This window comes from Pipra filicauda, unplaced genomic scaffold (assembly GCF_003945595.2).
Source record: "Pipra filicauda isolate LSUMZ 115617 unplaced genomic scaffold, ASM394559v2 scaffold77_size3566232_pilon, whole genome shotgun sequence".
NCBI lineage: Eukaryota > Metazoa > Chordata > Aves > Passeriformes > Pipridae > Pipra > Pipra filicauda.
In genome coordinates this window covers 2,570,126-2,590,941 of record NW_024104953.1, presented here as the reverse complement: position 1 = coordinate 2,590,941, position 20,816 = coordinate 2,570,126, and the positions used below count along the sequence as shown (strand labels likewise).

The following is a 20,816-nucleotide window of genomic DNA, read 5'->3' as shown; positions in this document are numbered from 1 at the left end:
CTCTAAGTGGAGAAGGAACAGCCTGTCTTTGTTGGACTGTGTGAATCTCAAGTGAGGGGGTTTTCTGTGATTGAGATAATATTGGTGATAGTATTGGTGATAGTTTACTAGAGAAAAGGTGCATTTCTTTTGCAAAGTAACAAGACTGACCCAGAATACTGTTAAAATGACTGGGCTGTTCTTCATAAGCATCAGCTGCATTTGATAAGTTGATTAAAGGCTGTTCATGTTTTCCAGTTTGTGAACACTGCCATTGCAAAGAAACAATTGAACGTTTTACCTCTTTCAGTTTTTGGTAATAAAAAGGGTCTGGACAAGGTACTTCTTGAGACTCATCATTTACACCATGTGCTTCTACAAAGATATTATTGCAGTACCATTGATTTCTGCACTCTTGCTGTCAGCCACCATAGAAGTCTGAGTTTCTCTTGAAACACAGAGGGATTATTTGGGCAGCTTTTTGGGGGGGAAGGTTGAGGTCTCCCTCCACACACCCTGCTTGAAACTTGCTGTTTTCAGCAAAACCACGTGCTGATTTGCCTGTATGTGTGGTTGTGAGAAAAATGTCCAAATCCAAGCTTTTCTTTGACTATTGAGCACTTCACAAAGTACTGATCAGGTACTGGAGACAGGAACTGACGAAGATTTCAAATTGTTTCCTAAATTTAGTCTAATCCTTGATTAATATATGTGTAGATCACTTGTTTTTTTTACCTGACTTCACTAGAATGTTCTTTATGAACATCATTTAAATTGGAAATTAATATGATCTGTGGGGAAAACGGGTGTCACATTTTGGGTTTCTGTCTCCTTGCTGCTGAAATTGCTCAGTTTATTTTGCCTTTTTTTTGTTATTGTGGATCAGTGCAAAGGTTATTCTGTACCTGTTATATTCAAGCAGAGGGTTTGTGTGACTGTAAGCAAGATTTTGCAACAAAGGAACTTGTTTGGTGCTTTATTTATTATTTTTCTAGTGCTTAAGATTTCTGAGTATATAATCTTAGTCCCAAGGACTTCTGTTTCAAGAAGCAGCCTTGTTGCATTAAGGCAGCTACCAAAGATGAACTTTTAATGGGTAATCAACTGGAAGTTGTTAATACTGGCTAAAAGCAATACTGTGATGTTTTGCAGCAGAGTGACTGACAGTAATCTGTGACAAAAGTGTCCTTTTAAAAGCATTTTAGCTGGTGTAATTGAAAGGGACGTGGCTCATCCATGTAGAATATTGATTGTTGGCACTAAACTCCCACAGCAAAATAAATTTTCAAGTTCTACTGTACAAAAATAAATACCTGTAGACTTTGAATTTGCTTTTAAAGTCGCAAATAAGCCATGGACAAAACTGTATCAAAGATGGATGGAATGTTCTTTAAAATCCATTGAAAGCAGAGCATTTTAACTATTTGCTGAGATATAAGTGTTAGAGTTGATTAACTTCTTTGAGCATTCCAGCTTTGACTGCAGCTAGAAACGCCAAGATCCCTGTGTTTGCTGCCAGAACATTTATAAATGGGTCTCGAAGTAAAAAGGATTCTAAAAATAAAAACAATACCCTCAGTAGCTTGAGTTTTTGCAAGATGGGTAACTTGGGAAAATGAAACTCCTGTTTCACATCCTAAAGCTTCCTGTTACCTCCTTTGCTACAGCTTTACATGGTAAGTTAGAGATACTTCAGTGGTGGAATAATTGCCACGTAGTTTAGTATTTTTCAAATAATTAAAGGCTTATATTTTGTTAAAATGCTTTGAATAGTTATTTGTTTGCCTCTTCTTTCCTCCTCTTCTGTGGTAGCAGGGCTTGCTGTTAACATGCAAAGCTGATGCTTGGTTTGCTTACTCTTCTTTTTCAGCCTCCTTGGAAATACAAAGGCTGATCACTGCTTGTGGTTTGAAATAAAAAAGTATATTCCTGAAGATACCTTTTGTATTAAACCTTTTTCTCCTCTCCCATCCTCCCTCTTCTTGGACACATGCTTTAGTTGGTTCTTCCCGATTTTATGGTAGTCAGTTCTTGCACTGCTGCATTTTTCTGTCTGAGGGTATGAAGAGAATTCTTCAGGTAGCTCAGTTTGTTTCTTCCCTCTTTGAAAGCCTTCATGCTTCTCTTTTAATGTTTCTGCATTCCTTGAAGGTTTTGAATTTTCATTTCAAAATACACCTTAATTTTCATAAGTTCATAAGTTGTATTCCTCCATTTGTATATCAGAGTCTTGAAATCTTTTGGTCAGACTTTGCAGAGATTCATATTTTCAAAAAGAGATTTGTATTTTTGTGGTGTATTTCATGTCCTTGCCTATTCATAGCAGTAGGTGTGAATTTGTTTCCATTTTTTATAAAGTTTTTTTCCTACCTCGTTTCAAAGGCTTTTATCTCACCTCAGAGACACTCAGGTAGATATCAGAAATTCCATGGGTTCACACCCAGTTCCTGCACTTTTAAAGCTGTTTTCAGATTGCCTTTCAGATGTGTGAAGTTAGACCACCTTCCTCTGGGCAATTCTGAGACTGTCTTGAGTGCAGTCTGATTGTAAAGCTAAGTGAAACTCCACAGAAATTTTGAACAGGTGCTTGGAATTTGGTCTTTGTTTCTTTTCACTGGAGAAGTTACTCATGTTGTGACTGATTGTACTGGTAAGATTCCTTCTGAGTCCTAATATGAGAGTTATGCCACCAAAGAGACATCTCAGTTCGATGTAGAATTGTTATTTATTAAACATTCTGTAGTATTCTGGTAAATATTCTGTAGAGAGAAACAGATGGCATTCCTTTTGTCTTGAGATCCTCTGAGTAAAGTATCTCTTGGTTTTGTGCCAGTGAAGGTGCTGTGCCAAGGTGTCAAAGCACATCTAGATCTTGAGACATAAAAGGAACTAGTACCATTCCATATCCTGTATTTTTTCCCTCCTCTCTTTTGATTATTACCTTTATCAGCTGGTAGAGAGCTTTGTGTCTTGACTGCAGAAGATTCTGGACCTGTATTTAAACTTCTCCTCTCATGGGTCCTTCTTATGCCCCTTATTTGTCCATGACATCTGCTCTAAAATAACAGCTGTCTCTGCTTTGTGGCGAATCTGTGGAGCACAAAGTTCTTCCCCTTGCTGATGTTCTTGAGTATAACACCCTGAGTGAATGTCTTTGGAACAGAACATTAGGGATTTGTCTCCAGGCTCACAGGTCTTTGCACTCTGATTACCCCGGGGCCAGGAACTTGGACAAGCATTGTTCATCCTGAGCATTCCTGGTTTTGCTGTATCCTCCAAGTACCATTCACCATTCACTTTCAATTCCTTCCATCACTTCTCTGCTCCTTTTTTCCTAAACTTCACCAACTTAATTTTCTTCGTACTTGTAGAGCCTGGGGAGCAATGAAGTCAGTTAAGCCAGTGGCTACTCGGAGTTTTCTGCCTTTTCTAGGCCATCTTTTTTTTTTTTAAAAACATATTCTCCCCCTCCCTTCCCCTTTTAGGGAAAGTTATTTGTGCCACGCTTAACTGCAAATGTTTCGTTATCCTAAAATCTTTTCAAATTTATTCATTTGCTGTGAGGCTTTGCTGTCAAAATGAGCAACAGAATGAATATATGCAGTGAACTGGAAGAACTGTTGTGGATTAAAATAGGATGGGGTAAAGTGGAATAAAATCTTATGCTGCTTCAGAAGGAAAAAGCAGAAAATAAAGGAGTTTCATGATTATGTATTATCTATTATGTACTCATGATTCTTCAGGAAGGTAGCATTTTAGTGACTCAAACGCTAAGAAATCTTAAAATGTCTCTGTAAATTAGAGTCAGCGTCTTGCAAAACAGATTTTGAATTTACTCACTACTTGCTCATTTGAAAGTTAACAAAGGCTAGCTGACATCAGATTTATTTTTCATTTCTGTGCGCTCCTCTCTCTTTTGTTCCTTTGAATTTGTTGCAAATCAGTATGTACAAAACCAAACCAGTTCCCTTAACACTTAAGACAGAACTTTGAGCTGTTTCCAATAATTTGTTTCCTGATTCAGCCTTTATTACGTGTACTGTAGAAGTATGACCATCTCATTTCACTGACATGTTCACTTGTGGTCTAGACAACTCTTTGTCACATCAGGTTTTTACACTGGTTGTAATTTAAACAAGTGAAAACTGAAAGCCTGCACATCTCTCTGAAGTTGTACTGTTTGGCTGTTTTCTTTGTCCTGTATTCCTTTTGTGCTTGCATCTAGAAAGAGGGGATTATATTGAGCTGGGGGATTATATTGAGCTGGCAGTGAGACTTTTGAAGTGTACCACTTGGAAATTTTGTGGTTTTAAAGTCATGGGGATGCTCTGATGAAATGGGTGGGTGAAAATGGGGTGTAATTCTAGCATGCAAAACTTTTATTGTTTGAGAACCTTGGGTTTGTTAAAAGCCACAGAAGGTGCTAATAAAAGAGGAGTTAGGTTTATGATGCTGCTGAATGTTGTTCCGTACTTGCCATGAAATAAATCTTGGTTTTTAGTCGAGAAACTTCCAGACCACAGTAGTGACTGTCCTTATGCTGATGGTCAAATAGGAATTTTAGAGAGTGGTTTGTTAGTGATGCCATTTCTTCACTTCTACTTGCAGAGCTGCAGTCATAGGTTAACATGTTCAGAAAAAGTACAGTTCTGTTTTGCAGCAGTGTCATACCTGGGAGGCTGAAAGGTACACTGTGGTCTGTGCAGTGATTATTAGATTAATTCATTCATTAATTAATTAAATATTGAACGATTGTAAGGCTTTTGCTTGAATAGAAATGATCATAAATTGTTGGGTGACTGGTTTTTATATTAGTGTTATCATACCCTATAGAGGGTGAGAGGTATCCATTGCAGTGATTTCAGATGCTCTGTTCAAAGTGCCCTTGTTTTTGTTGTGGAAGATCAAACTGCTAAAATAAGAAAATGCCCTGCACCATGACCAGGGTTTTCGGATCAATTATACAGAGGTTTTGATCAATCTAGTCTGTTATGGATGTGGCCTTACAATGTTTTGTTCTTATTTTTAGGATTCTCCTTTCACAAACGCAGGATTGGGATCTAACCTAAACCTTCTGGGTGAGATAGAATGTGATGCCAGTATAATGGATGGAAAGTCATTAAATTTTGGAGCAGTTGGAGCACTGAGTGGTATGTTAACTATGTATTATAAAGCTAAATACTGATTTAGGTGCAAAGATCAGTTTTGTTCTTTTTTGTTACTGTTTTGAAGGAGGGGACACATGGTAAATTTTACCCTGTTTAAATAAATTCTAGCCTTTTAGAAAATGGAGAGGCATTCCTGCCCCCTAAAATGCTGATTCGTGTTAATTTGCTTTATGTAACATGTTGGCTTATTAGTTCACTGAGAATCCTTTGGTGCAGAACAGTTATATGATACCACACAATATTCACAAGGGGGCTGAGTTTGCTGAGATGAATTTGTAGAACGATAACTTCATAATAAAATTCAATTGTTAAAAAATATTACAGGCATTTAAATTAGGCTTTGTATTTGTTTTTGTTCTCAGCCTTCTCAAAGAAGTTACTGGTATATAATTCAATCATTTATTTGCATATGGGACTTATTTAATCTGAGAACTAGTGTGTTTCTCTTTTTTTGTCTAGTTTTAGCTTTCAGTACAAAACAAATATAGATATACAGTCCCAAATAGGGATTGTTGAGGTTTTGTTGAAGTACATGAACAGTCTTAGCTGTTACTTTTGAATAGCTTTTCTGACAAGTTTTCAAGCTTTGTTCTTTATCCTAGAATAGTTCTAAACTGTGGTAATAGCTTCCTCATGTAGATATAAATCTAAAATAAATAGTAAAATTAAGTGTTTCAAGACCTGTTTGTTAAAAAATGTATCCTTCCAACCATGGGGAAGGAGGAAATGAGGGAGTGAGAGAAAGCTAAGCCTGAATCCTATAATCCCTGTTCTGGCCCGATAGGTCCAAATGCAAACTCTTTCCATCTTGAAAAATTAATGCCCATAAAACATCTTTAGCCTTTAGAATACAATAGATTTAACTTGAGATTTCTGTGGTGGGAGATCACTCCTACAATTTCAGTGTGGTTCTTTCTTTTTTTTTTAAATAAATGTGGGGGAGGTGTTGACTGGAAGGCTTTGTCACTACTGACAGGATGTGAGGGAAAAACTGAGAAGGTAGTTACTACATTGAAACATAACATAAGGTGTCTCTTAATGGCTTGACAAACCCTTGGAAATTAAAAGAATCTGACTTCCATTGCCAAAATGAACACTGCAGTGCTCTGTGGAAAAATATTTTAATGTTTTGTTCCCATTTTTTGCTAACTTTTCAGGAATCAAGAATCCAGTTTCGGTTGCAAATAGATTGTTATGTGAAGGGCAGAAGGGAAAACTCTCTGCTGGCAGAATTCCACCTTGGTAATTGCTTTGTTCTGCTTGACTTTTCTTTGGTCTTTGGTCTCCATGCATGCCATATTTGAAGGTTTTATCTTACCAGCCTTTGAAAAGGAGATAAGCTTTGTGCTCTGATCTTGAAATATCTGGTGCGCTCGATGAAGTCCTGGGTAGAAGGATGTATTGGGAATAGATGGCAACATCAACTTTGTGATAGTTTCTGTCTGTGTGATTATTTCTAGTTGTAATACTCAATCCTTACATTTGCTACTGTAGCATTTTGAAAAATCCCAAAACACATCAAGGTTAAAGGGCAATTTTACTGCCTTTGCCTCTGTGTACCTTTAAAAAAAGCAACAAGGTTTTTAACAAGTATAAAAAATAGTCCTACTTTGCTGCCTTTGTGGCTTTATTTTGTGGCTGTAGTGTGGAAATGTGCACTGTTTAGTAACTTTCTCTTATTTTAAAGATAGATTTAATAGTATTTACAACAAAAATGAAAACAAGCACTCTCTTACTGAAATGGGTGTGATACTTAGATGGAAGAGGGAACTATTAAATGCATTGTAACTTTAAATATTATTGCATCATTTTGGAAAGAATGCAAGAAATGTCAGAACTGATTATTCTTAAAACCATCTTATTCTCATTAGCAGTTTAAATTGACAGGTAGAGAACTTGAATAATTCATTCATATTAATTGACTGCTATTGTCTGTCACCTGTGGCAGAACTTGCTGCCTTTTTTCTAACTAATGGTCAGTATTTGCAGAAGTATTAAACCAGAATTTTGGTATTTTAAAATATATATATTTAGATTCACAAATTTTGCTTTCCTTACTGTGTTATTCTGTAAAATTAGCAAAGTAGTTCATAGCTGGGTGGTATAGTATTCCAGTTTAAACAGTGAGGAAGAGCAGGATTTCAGTGTTCTGTTGTGCTGCAAAGGAAGTTCACAGATCAAAACCAGCCAGCTTGAAACCAAACCTTTAACAGACAGATTTTGCATTTAAAACTCTTTTCTTTAATGGAGAAAGCAGAGAGTAACTACAGAGAGGTTTACTAAGAAATAGGAACTTTAATTTCAATTGCTATTAGCTCATTTCTTTGTCTGTCAGAAGAAACTGAGGCTTACCTGAATTAGATTAGAGTGTCAAATGGGGTGGTTTTTTTGGTGTTCCAGAACTAGTACTGAAGTCACTACAGGAGCAAGCACTTGGGATTGTTTTGCCTGTAACATCGCAGCATTCTAGAATTATTGTGAGGAAGAGCACTTGGGCATTTTAGCATGTTCACTGTGACTTCATGACCTCGTTTATGCTGCTATAGTTTTAAAAATAACTGAATGGAAAAAAACCTACACCCTCTTGCCCTCAAAGAACAAAACTAAATCTTTCAAAGACTGTGCAAGGTCTTGGCTATCAAATACTCTCAAAGACAGAGGAACTCAAAATCTCAAAGTCAGAGATGAGCTGTACTTGGAGCCAACACATGCAGTTTATTGGTGCACCTGGGTTACCTAAGAAATATTTTCATTTCCTTTTTCCCACCCTGGATTTTTGAATGCATATTTTGGTAGAGCAAATTTGTTACCCTGGAAACGATCAGTCCAAGTGGGGATGTGATGGGTTGTGCTTTGGGCTTGCTTTGTACACACAGGGTGTCCCAAGTTCAGGTGACAGAGCTCGTGGTCACTGATGGTGGTGGCTGTGGATGATTTCGTGCCTCGCCTTTGTTGCTTTTGGGACTGAGGTGCATTCCTGCACAAGCTGGGAACACATATAGCTCAATGACAAGAGAACAGCCATGTTTGGGCATTCCTAGCAAGTGTCAGGAGTTTAGTAACTGCTTTTTATTTGTGAAGATGTGCAATTTTCATCTTCTTTGTCATCGGCAAATAGTGTACTGGGGAGTATTCCAGACACTGTTTGTTAAAGAGACCTGTGGTAGAGACTGTTCCTATAGTATGATATAAGCTGGCTTAATGTTTTCTGGACAGAATGTTTGGCACATGACCACACAAGAAAAATTCAGGAGCTGTGAGATTAGTAAAAGTGGGATTATGGAGGTTTTTCTCTATAAAAGAACACATGAAGTCAGTTTGCTTGGCCTGCTTGTACCTGTCCAGGGTCTGTTCTTATAGTGAGTTCAAAACCAATTCAAAGTGGTGTATTTCTAATTTTCAGTAGAAGAAATTCTGATGAGTGTGAATTGATTTATTCAGAGATGGCAAGGAGTGATTAAGTGTCTGAACTGATGTATCCAGTTTGCTGTAAATTGCTGTGTAGAGTGTGTCCTTCTGGATCAGTCTCTAGTTGTGTTGTTTGAAACACAGAATTCCACTACCCAAATTAGAATTTAAAAAGTTTAGAGTATCCCTGAATGCATGAGTGCATTTCTTGAAACCTCTAAGGTCCTTACATCTTACTGCCTTGTTTTATTCTGCTCAGCATTGGCAGGATTTTCTCTCATGCAGGAACAGAAAATACTCATAAATCTTACGTATTCTGCTGTAAGATATTCCTGTTTGTTGTATAACTTTACCAAAGAAAGCACTATTTTAATAGCATAGTGACAAACTGGATGAATCTTTGGCAGTGATCTTTAGTCACTTTATAATGGATTAGATGTTTTGTAGTAATAAGCTTGAAGATTTTCTACTTCTTACACTGAAACCTTGACCTTTCTAAGGAAAAAAGGCTTATTTACATCTGCTTGCTGTTAAATGTAGATTTGTAAGATTTGCAGGATAGCACAAACACACCTAAATGTGTCCTTTCTTAGAACTCCTTAGTACTACTGACATCAAGTCCATGCCCATATTCCTTTTTCAGTATTAATATTAACCCATATGGGAAAGAATTTCTCCTTAGTTTTTTGTTTGTTTGTTTTGGTTTTGGTTTTTTTTCCATTTAAATATACAAGGATTTGTAATTGCTTCAATTTTACCGTATTTTGTGCAGAATATATAAACTATGTAACTTGTAGGGCTGTGCACAGTCAAGGAAGTGCCTGGAGTGAAGGAAGACTTGCACCCCCTTTTATCTCTGTTCTGTATTTCTTCAGAGCAAATTCTTCTTTGTATCAATTATTTCAGAGTGATTTGCTGCATTTTATAATAAAACATAACAAAGCGAATTTGTTACATCCAGGATTGCCTTGACCACCTTTAATGAACCAAACCACCTTCTGTTTAGCTTGGTGTGACCTGTCTCCCTACAGCCCCTATTAAATGGTCCTGTTTGGAGCAAACAGCACCAGGAAAACCAAGTTCTTGGAGAAAATTCTCTGAAAAGACCATTTTAGAGACCTTCACTTGCATTTTCATGGTCTAGCATGCCTGGAACTGGAAGGCATGTGCAAGCACTGGCTCCTTGCTGGGAGGATGTTTTCATCTTCTGTGTGTTCTGTAACAACTACAGACTACTCTGATATATTTGCAAGAAAGATCTTTATATCTTATTTGTGCAGAACCAGCTCTCAGAGTAGCAGAGAACAAACCCATTCATGCTTTGTTTATGTTTTTTGGTTTTTTCCCCCCCTTTGGAAAATTGTATTTTGAATTAGCCTAAAGGCTTTTGAAACTCAGGGTGGTTTTGACTGCTTTCTAAAGGGCTTTATTCCCTCTTCTCCCTCGCCCCCAATAAATTAAGCTTGTCTGTACATTTATTTTTATGTACAGGCAACAAAGCACTGAGATTCTGATGTTATTTGTCCTGTAAACAGTTTATTTTAACTTTTCTATGATTACAATGTCTTTTCAAGACATCTGAATAGCTGAAAAAAAGTGGATGATCTCTGTGGTGTTATGGAGCCTTAGTTAGTTTTCTGCTTCAACTAATCTAACTGTTCTTTGGGACCAGAAGTGCAAATCTTAAGATGTACCCATCTTAAAGAAGGAAAGGAATCTAGGAATTAAGGACTGAAATGTGAACAAAGTAAAAGTCATATCACTTAAATTATGAGACATTCTTGGGTGCTTTTTTGCACTCTCATGATTACTAGTGACTTTTTCTGTGTTTTTAAGTATTAAAAAGGCAGTTGTGAGACTGTTTGTAAAACACAATGTTTCTGAGTGAGCTGTGCTATTCAAGTTACCACATATAAAACTCCTAATGTTTGAGCTTGATGCTTTCTCTACTTAACCTTCCTGTCTGTGTAAATTGTTTTGAACTGCAAGTGCTTATTTACTTCCCAAGAATGTATTGTTGAGAGAAAACTTTAAAGACCAAAACCACCTTCTTTTAGTCAATGAAGAATACCACTTAATTAGGTTTGGCTACAGTTTGCATTTTTCTCTTATGTTGATGAAAGTGCCAGGTTGTTTTTTGAGCACTCACCTAATAGGAGATACTTGAGTTCTCCCAAGGTACCCAATAACTTATGCTACAGTATCTTGCAACAAGAATAATTCTTATCTGGAGCTGCACTATCAATGGTAAGAAATATGCATTTAATAAATTCAAATTCTCATCTGGATAAACCTTTTTTGAGACTTTTGTATGGAAAGACTGGACACACCTCTTGTGTTGGTTAAATCATAGAAAGATAGAAAGTACCATCTTAAAATACTACATACTGGAAGCTGCAGGTGTCAGATACAGCACTGTCAAGAAAACTTCCAGCAGTGTTAATGTCAACAAATTTGCTGTATGAATAATGGTCTCAGAAGCTGTAGAACTACATGGTCCCAGGGACTGTTTTTTTCGTTAGTCTGGTATTTCTGTAAACTTTTCTAATTGCTGTAAATCCTCAGTCTTTACTTCTCATGTCCATTAAGCAGTTGTGTTATTCTTAACTTCATAGCCCGCTTTTGAAAAAAGATTGGAAATAATTGTCCTTTATTGTGTTACACAGTGTCTTTCTGGCACTGCCTGGTTTCCAGCTCCTACATCCCCTTTTCAGGCAATAAGATGAATTTCTTTAAGGGCAAGCAACAGAGATAATTGAGGCTTGCTTTTTTTTCCCCTCTCCCTAAGAATTCCATGTCTGTGTTTTGCTCTCACTCATTGTCACAGCAGTGTGTGCTTTCTCACTACTCTAAAGTGTTCAGTAGTGATTAGAAAAAAAACTTCTCAGATGGTTGGGGTTTTTTTACAAGTATATTAAAAATTCAGTAGGCTAGCTTCATTTGCAAATGCTTGATAAAAACTCCATGAAATAGGCCTTAGTCCTTCTAAATAAGCTTAATTTTTAGCCTGTGTTGTACTTCTTGAAATACTTCTTGATATTCCTGTTACACTGGCTGACTTTTCCCAAAGTACCATTCTCACCTCATTCATCCCATGTTCTTGGTCTTCAGGATCTTGCTAAGTTGTTACAGAGAGCAAGAGTCTTAGACAGGCTTGGTCCTGTTTTAGCTGCAGTTGAAAGCTTGTGCTATTTGGTAATGAATTTCAAATTTAATAGCACTTGTTTTTATCCAGTAATAAACCCAATGTCAGAGCTGCATAGTCATTATGAAAATACATAAGGTTGCCAAGTGTAATTGTAGCTGACAGTTCTATGAAACATAGCTTACAATTTAAAAATGACCAAACCAAATAGGAAAAATAATTGCAAGAAAAGGGGGATTTTGTTATATGGCTTTGTTTAAACTCCCTCTTCTGTGTCTCCTAGCTTTTTAGTTGGTGAAGGAGCTTACAGATGGGCAGTTGATCACGGGATACCCGCATGTCCTCCAGGTATCATGGCTACAAGTGAGTAAACTGGTGGTGTCAGTAGGAAGAACAGGACAGAGTAATTTTAGATGGTGCCTCAGCTTTTGTGGTGCACATCCATTCACTGTTCCTAACATTCCACTAGCTTTATGATGTTATGGTATATAAGGGTGGTTTAAGTTTACTAATTTAAGTATCTAAATAGAAAAAACTTTGAACTGTTACTTCAGCTGCATTTTAGCAACATATAATTGAAGTGAATCTGTGATTCTAGAACTAAATCCAATGATGGACCTATTTTTTTACCAAAATGTAGGTTCTTTAACAGCTCAGTCCTGCAGGTCTCCAGTTGTGATCCATCTTGGATCCTAAAAGCACCAGATAGCCATGTATCACAATTGGGCAGGTGCCAGTTTGACTCTCAGATTCTGTAGTTACACCCATCTCTGAGTCTTTGTCCAGAACTGCTCTGGTCTAAACAGGCTGTCAAATTAATTTGCCTTTTTTTTTTTTAACCTAGATAGGCCTCACTATATGATGGAATAACCCAGCCCAGAAAACAGACTTGAATTGTGCTGTATATTAGTAGTAGTCTCTTAGGAGAGCTTTTTGTCTTAAAATAAAAGAAGTGATTATACACCATCTATAAACTAGGCTACAAATCAGTGCACTTACCCATGGAAAGGAGGATGTGGCTCCCCTTCCTTCCCTTCTCCAGCCCCCCTGCCTTTTGGAAAGTGCTGTTACTACTCTGTAGTTTGTTGCAGGGGTGAATGTGCCCTGTGCTGCCTGTTGAGGTTATGCAGGAAAAATCAGAGGCCATTACCCAAAGGAGGAGGACACAGAAGATTACAGAATGTTTCTTTATTTTACAGTAAACACTATTACTACTTAAAACAGTTGACTAGTCCCTAAGTCAGAGACTGAAGCCCAGAACTCCCATTAAGCCTTTTTTTGGGTCTAATTCTAAATGTAGATAAATATCTAGAAATTGCAGTTCAGAGCTGCTAATACTCAATGCTTAAGTGTAACCCCTGAAACAGTGGCACTGTTTTCCTTGATCATGCCAGTTTTCATACATATTCATGGTACATTTCATTTTGAACAGAAAGGTTTCATTTCTGGCTCCACATGACTGAAACTTTTGCCCTATCCATGTGCTGTCCAAAACAGCATTTGCAGAACAACTGTTGGGATCAGCTAAGCAGAACATCTTTATTTCTATGGCTTTAGAAAAAGTAAAAATACTTAAAGCTTTGGGATCTTTGTGTTTGTTTTTTTTTTTTTTTTACTTTGTAGGAAAGTAGTATAGGAGATGCTTTAGAAAGGAGATCTCCTAACTAATTCTGTTTGCATGCACAAGTCTCCATTGTTTCTAGTACCAATGTGTTTCTGTTGTGACAGAGATGATTAGGTTGTGACATTAATTGCCAGATGATGCCTCTCCTAGTTAAAATGTACCCTGGTCAGAGCAAATCTACCTGTTGCACCTTAAAAATAACAGTGACTACTGCTACTTTGGTTTGCCTGATCCAGACTATGAATTTTTGTTGGAGAAACATTAGAAGAATAACCAAGCTCCAAAATACCACTTTTTTTTTTTGTCTACTCAGTGCATTCAGCATACTTCTATTTAACAAAACAATTTGCATCAGAACAGTTGAAACAACTAGGACTGACACGTTAATTTTGCAGTATAATCGTTAATGGTAGTGTTTCTTGTTTCTTTTCTTTTGAAAAAACAACAGAGCAGCAAGAAAGAGCAAACAGAAACGTGAAAAATCATTTGTAGAAAATGTTATGATGGTTTTCATCCCAATCCTTAGCAAAACTAGTTTTGTGTCACATTGACCTCTGGTCAGTGGGACTGGAAAGTAATCATGTGTGACAACATGGGATTGTCAGAGCTGAAAAATTGGAAACTCTCTCACAGGTTACATGTAAGAAAGCTAAAGATTTATCCAGTGTGACCATGGAAGGGATGGTTAGATACCTTAAGAAACAATTAAAGAGAATGTTGTTTCCAAGCAACCACGAAGAGATGTCATCTGAAGCGAGCTGTTGTGTTAAATAATGTAACAAACTTCAAATGAAGGGAGACCTTTCGATTGTGCTTGCTACAATTGCTGGGGTAGAGTTTGCATGGAGAACTGGGGGTAAATTAACTGGAAATTCCGTGACTGATGAATAGCTCTGTCAAAGAAGAGCTGAACTAATTGCCAAACACCAGAAGAATACGTGTAATAACTGAATTACAAAGAAACCACACCCAACCCCCCAAAACCCAAATCCAGATTTAGACGTGTTCTTATAGTAGGTATTAACAGGAGGAACTAGGAGCATGTTTTGGCTCCTCTGCACGTGGAAAATATATTCTTGAAGTTGTGTTATCCTGTCTCCCTTTTCCCAGACCTGAGATGGGAAGAGCAATGTTCCACATGCTGTAAAGCTGGGACTGGGGGTCGTTTTGCAGGGATGGGGCTCACCCTGTTGTCAGTAACAAAGAAAGTGGCAGGATTAGCTTTGCCATCACGCTCCATAATTCCCTCAGAACTATCATCAAAGTATCTCAGCACCAAACTGAAGCATGTTTTAAACCACTTTACTTGTTGAACTACGTCAAGGTTATGTCAAGGCTCACCTGCTTTGTCTTCTCCAGTTTGCCAAGTATGTGAGGAAATGGGATTTCTACCGTCTGTAGGAATCTGGTGGCTTTCCGGTGCACGGAGTGGGTGGTTTAAAATAAAACAACACCTGAAATGTGATCTGCCTGTATTGCCCACAGCCTGCAAGGAAGCTGAATTTATTAATTCCTGCCTATACTAGAGCCTGATGCCTGCCAATACAGAGCCCATACTGGCTTATCCCAGTGCTTTGTTACCCTGTGCTAGTGAGACTGGTTTGAAAGTGTAATCTAAGTGCTAAGAGTGGAATTACAATTTAGAAATTCTAAATGACTGCATAATGCAATCTCTTACAAATATTAAAAATACACTTTAAATATGCAACATTTGAGGTACATCTTCAGCTGCCAATATCTGTGCCTGCACTAGTAATAACCAAAACACTTATCTGAAATTGTCTGTTCAGCCAGTAGTAGATGCTAATTAATTGATTTGATGAATTTAATGTGGTGTAAGACAGCATCTTTTAGTGCTTACAATGTTAAGTGTTTGGAGGGAGAGAGAAGGAAGGCAACTACTCATGCAGCAAACTTGGAACTGTGGAGGTGAGTGTAAGCACTTCAGTAAATTGTTATGTAAGAACAAAAATAGCTGCAGTGGATCCACGTGATTGGATAACTGGAATCCAAGAGTAGCCACAAATTATGCTTAAGGAAGAATGTAAGAACAGAGCAAATATATACTTCACTTCTTCTATCCCTTATGTTATCCCAGACTCTAAATTCCTGACTCCTGAGTGATTCTGGCATACGTGGAGGCAAACAGTGGCATTTTCTGCCATGAGATTGTTGCTTCCTCTTGAACCTGTATTAGTTTCAGTACCTGCAAAAAAACTAATTCTCATTACTTTAAGACTTGATGAATAAAAGCTGCAGCTTTATTGTCAGGTTTCTACTCCAAATCCTTCTTTGGTCAAGTCCTCTTATTACCTTGAATAACTTAATGTCCCCAGTAAAGTCACATCTTGTTGAACAGAGTCAGTGCTACTGTCGGCTGGTTTGGAATTCCACTCGTAACAGGCCCTTTACACTCATACTTTGTTTTCATTTTTTAACCAATTGTGTGCATGCAAGGAAATTCCCTTTTATCTTATGGCTCTTGGATTCTTTAATTTAGGGAGAGCCCTTTCTAGATAAGTGTCATGCAGACTGTTATACTTCTAGTGACACCCTATATCTCCCAACCCCCCAGTATTGCCTGTCTATCCTCCAAACCCCCAAAACTTCCCCCACTCCCAGTTCTCTCCTCACTTCATCATTACTGCATTAAGAAAACCATTTGCCATATTACTGGAACTGTGCTATGGGGTCCAGTCAGTGCCTCAGGGCAGGGGCTCACACCATGTTTTGTTCTGTTGTTTTTAGGGGGAGAATGGAAGTGATCTGGAGAGAACCTCAAGGGTTTAGGGGGATTTGATTAGGAAGCTTGATTAATCTGAATACATGATGTAAATCCTCCCTGGATTTGTACATAATATTGTAGTTTCACTTACCAATCTGAACAGCCAAGTGCAACCAAGAGAATGGCTGTAAGTTACCCAGGAAAAAAGTTGGGCCAAAATACCTAGAAGATGCTTTGAATGAAAATTTCCATGGTGCAGGAAAGGTTTCTTCCAGAAAGTACTAAGAAATGGTTTGTCCAGCACCAGTTTACCCTGAGTTCTTGTTATGAAGTACAGATCTATAGAGCAGTGCTCTGAGAGAGGTAGCTTATTTTTTTTAATATGCTTTTGATGACAAGTGCCTTTTTTTCCCATTCATGTTGCAGTCTCTGTCGAAGTGTGACAACATGGGAAGTAGCACTAGTAGTCTTTTAGTCCCAACACAAGCCTAAGTGGTGTTAATTTGTCATTTAAAATAGCTTTGTTAAAATGAAATTTATTTTCATCTGCCTGTTTTCATTTGTGCCATTTATTTTAGCAACTGCTCAACAGAATTCTTCACAGGATCATTTGAATTCCTGTGGGTTAACTAATTTGCTAGTATATTCCTTTTTAATTTTCTTCTCTCCAATAGTTGCATTCTCTTTTAATATGGAATAGAAAGATAAAATGCAGAAAGCTTTCTGGCTCTTTCAGTTGACTCTAAGAACTGTCTGCCAGGGGGTGCTATATGATTGGTCTGCACTTTAAAGATTCAAAAATATTCGTAGACTTTTCTTAGTATTTTCAATTTACAGTTTGCTTTTAAACAAGGACTGCTGAACTGCGTACAGGTTGCGTAATAATTTTTAATGACTGTAATAGAAACCTTGGATATGGTGTTTGTGTTCCCAGTGTAACCAGGAACGTTTGAGTATCATCCTGAACTTGATTTGCAGTTTAGAGGTGCTAGAAATTTGTATTTGCTACTTCTATATTTGGAACTTAATTGTTCACTTAAATATTTTCTGAGTCTTTAATGTAGCCTGAAAATATGGAAGGGAATAGATGTGGTAAAAAAAGCATGGAGATTTTAAGGAAACATGGGCTTTTTCCTGAAAATGTTTTGCATTAACTTTGGGCAAGAAATGATAGTGTGTTATAATAAACAGCCTGTCAGCTACAGGCTGTTTAAAGTACACAGGGCTAGAATTAATTAGTAGATGTGTATCAATAGTACCATTATTTAAAGAAAAATAGTGCCTTAGTCTTGCATTTTTTTCTGTATGTACAATTCGGTAGTTTCAAGGACTTCATGAGTAGAACAAGTCTGATTTTCTCTCTAATAATTTTTCTCTTACCTCTGTTCTCTGGATCATTTCTGATGGGCTTTGAAAGGTGACTAAGAAGAAGTTCTGAAAAGCTGTGTAGAATGGGGAGTACAGTTGTCTTTCATTTACTTAGTCACTGTATCATTATCTCATAGAACTGTCAAGATTTTTGATTAAATTTTTATTTGTATGTAGTGTAACAGTAAAAAGAGTTAAGGGAATGATCAGAGTGCCAGCAGCATTAGTACAAGAAATGAGTAGATGATGTGCAAGTTTTATATCAATCAGGTGGCACACAGATGACATCTCTGACCTGACTCAGAGACTAATGATCTGTTTCTTTTTCTTCCACTGACCTGCTTGGTGAAAATTATTTTCTCATCTCTTTCTGTTATGTGGTGATAACGTTGAAAAAAGCCTGTGAAAAAGCTGCATTTATTATCTAGCCGTGCTAGTTTAGGAGATGAACCTTGTGCTAATTAACTGTGTAATGAAGGCCTTGTAGCCCTTTCTCATCAGGGTACCCAGGAATACAAAAACCTTTTGATAATGGGAACATCTGTAACAGTCTTAGCTTTGAGCACAATGTGCCTGGGAGATTTTTCTTCTGCATTTACAGATAATACATCATATTCTCAAGTGCACATTCTGACAACACATCCCGTAATACCAACCTCTCCTGCAGGCCAGGGGTGTTGAGCAGGAGCTACTTCCACCTGTTCTGTGCTCAGCCACTGAACATTCTCCACAGGGAGAGAATGTGGAGGACTGGGAAGGTGTTTTCAGGTCCTTGGTGATTATTCATTCGTTCTTAAAGAATCACCTCATGCTGCATTGCAGGGACATGTGATAAGTGCCATAAATGTGAGACTGAGGTGCTGAGCTTTTAATAATACTTTTATTTAATAATATTTTAATAGTTTGGTTAACAATGTTTAGTTCTCTTGTCAGCTGTTAAGTCTTTAATCTGAATGAGGCCTGGGCATGGCACTTTAAGATGAGCAGACAGTTATTTTGTAAAGCTATGGGATTTTTTGTCCTTTTTTTTTCTTCTTTCTCTCCTAGCAGCTCTGAAGTAGTTTTCTTTATGCCAGTAGGTGCAAAAATGAGGGAGCAGGACAGAATAGCTGGTTGTATTCTGTGACTCCCAAAACTCATCTCTTCTAAGCATGAGTTTGAGCATCCATGCTGTTACTGGGTAGGGATTACTGCCAGGGGTTTTTATCTGAAAGCACTTACTTGATTTGCAACTGAACTTTTAAATTCTTGAGCACAATCAAAGAATGTTTTACTAAATACCTTTCCATAGATTTCCAACAACAGTACCTCTGGGCTGTGAGTCAGTAATTTTTCAAACTAAAATTCCATCTGCTCCCTTACCTCTCTTTGTGACTTCCTCCCCAGTCAGTAATCTCTGCCTCTCTTACTTCCCTTTCTCCTTGGCCCCAGGTAACATCAGGCTGATGTAGCTATATTGCATTTGCTTTAGGAAAACATGCCTGTCTTCATCACTGTGTTGTGTCCCTTTCCTCTTCTCAAGCTTGGAATATGCTGTCTTGTTGGAGAAGGTGAGAGTGGTTTCTATACTGTCATTAAGGACAAGTGAAATTTCGTAGCGTCCTTGCACCACAAAGTTGAGGTTTTGTTTTAGATTTAATGTGAATTATGAACTCAAACTGTGTGTAGGAATTTTCCTTCTCTGTGTACTACTTAATTTCAAAATAAATTTGCAGTGGGTTATTTTTCCATGTTGTGTGTGCATTGTCAACTAAGCATATTTGAATCCTGGATTGTATTTTAGTCCATGAAATGTTTTTTATTGAACTTAAAACCCCATAATATATTCTCTGTCAAGGACCAAACTTAGAGGATGTTTTCAGAAAACTCTAATTTCATCTTTCATTTGTTTAGTTTGATGCTCACTTGGGTTTTTCAGTTTCTTTTGTCACTAGTAGAGCAAGACAAAGCAACCAGAGTGCTGCTTATTTTAGTGGCCTTTATAGTGGTTTTACATAGGTAGAACATCACAAACACGGGAATAAACTGAGGGTAGGCAGCCTTTCACTTGCTTTGGTCTTTATTCCCTTATTCTGGAGAGAAAAATTCAAATTTAAGATTCAAGACATTTTATTTTTAACTGAGGTTGGGCATAACTATGTCAGAGGAAAAAATTGTTCAGTTTTGATTTATAAACTGCTCCTTTATTTCACAGTTTTTGGGGCACTTTAGAGGTATTAGCTGGTTTATCCTGCGAAGAGGAATTAATAATTACTGGTAGTAATTATTTTCTTTTTAATATCAAAAGGCCGTTACTCATCAGTCCTTGCTAAAACAAAATCTTCACCTTTCAGATGAAAGTTAATCCTAATAACTATCCTGAAGCTGAATGTAGTGTGAGCACAAGAATTTCCCTTCTAGGGGATGTCTGACTGGATTGACTTTCCCTCACAGGGTGGAAAGGTCTGATAAACTGAATAAAAGTGAAGAGTATGAATTAATACATTATTTGTTTAAACCTGAGATTGGTCAAATACTGGAGCAGAGACCCGGAGGAGTCGTGAAATCTCTTATCTCTGAAGATACTCAAACTTGACAGGTTTTTATGCAGTCCTTTTAAACTGGATTTGTTTTCTTGGGGCGAGATTGGACTAAACAACCTCATAAAATCTCTTCCAACCTACATCATTGTATGTTACCAGAAAACTTTCTTCATCTTGCCTGTCTGACCAAGATAGATAAACTTCCTTGTTAATAGTGACCTGGTTTCTGCCCTATATTTCCCAACTTATTGATACCAGTTTGAATTAACAATACACGTTAAGAAGTTGCTGTTCACAATTAGATCCTCCAAAGCAAATCTTCAGGATGTTTTTTGTTGTGGAAAAACAGAATCTTAAAGCTCAAGGTAAACTCTGAAAATTAATTGCTTAGCAAAGGACTGAGGATTTAAGTGAGTGAAACAGGATAAATACTCCAAGGAGTAGTTGGAGTGGAGTTGCTAAGAGGCCTTATAGCAGCACTGTGCAGCTGGAAGAGCAGCTTGGAACTAGTCCATGTCTCCTCTACATTTTGAACTGGGGAACATGCAAATACTGCAGAAGGTTTCAGGACACTGCTAATATTGGGTTCTGGAGTGCAAGGAAAGCTGCTCATGTTCAGGTTTGCCTGTCTGGGCTCCTGCACCCTCCTGTTTGTTTTGCCTCTCCAGATACACCTTTTTTATGACTTGGCAGGAGGCAGTGCCAGCAGCAGGTAACAGGCTTAGGCATATTTTTCCCGGTGTAATACCTGCTTTTGAGGAGGACCAAGGCCACACACCATTCCTACTCACCCACACTGTGGCTCTGCCCACAGGTATTTGCTGTGCTTGGTGAACTCACGTCAACTTAGAAGTTCTCCTGTTTAAAAAATCTGTTA

The 20,816-nt window shown here is 37.6% G+C and overlaps 1 protein-coding gene across 4 annotated transcripts in view; it reads left to right on the top strand.

Annotated features, from left to right (window-relative positions):
* Nucleotides 1–20,816, top strand: part of TASP1 (taspase 1) — a 78,752-nt gene that overhangs the window by 8,901 nt on the left and 49,035 nt on the right. For 3 of the 4 annotated variants that reach the window (XM_027748041.2, XM_027748042.2, XM_027748045.2), the window contains exons 5-7: nt 5,009–5,129; nt 6,305–6,389; nt 11,984–12,063. In XM_027748041.2, coding sequence (XP_027603842.1) covers nt 5,009–5,129; nt 6,305–6,389; nt 11,984–12,063 — 286 coding nt within the window. The remainder of the gene's footprint in view (nt 1–5,008; nt 5,130–6,304; nt 6,390–11,983; nt 12,064–20,816) is intronic. The other variant, XM_027748044.2, reaches the window with a different exon arrangement.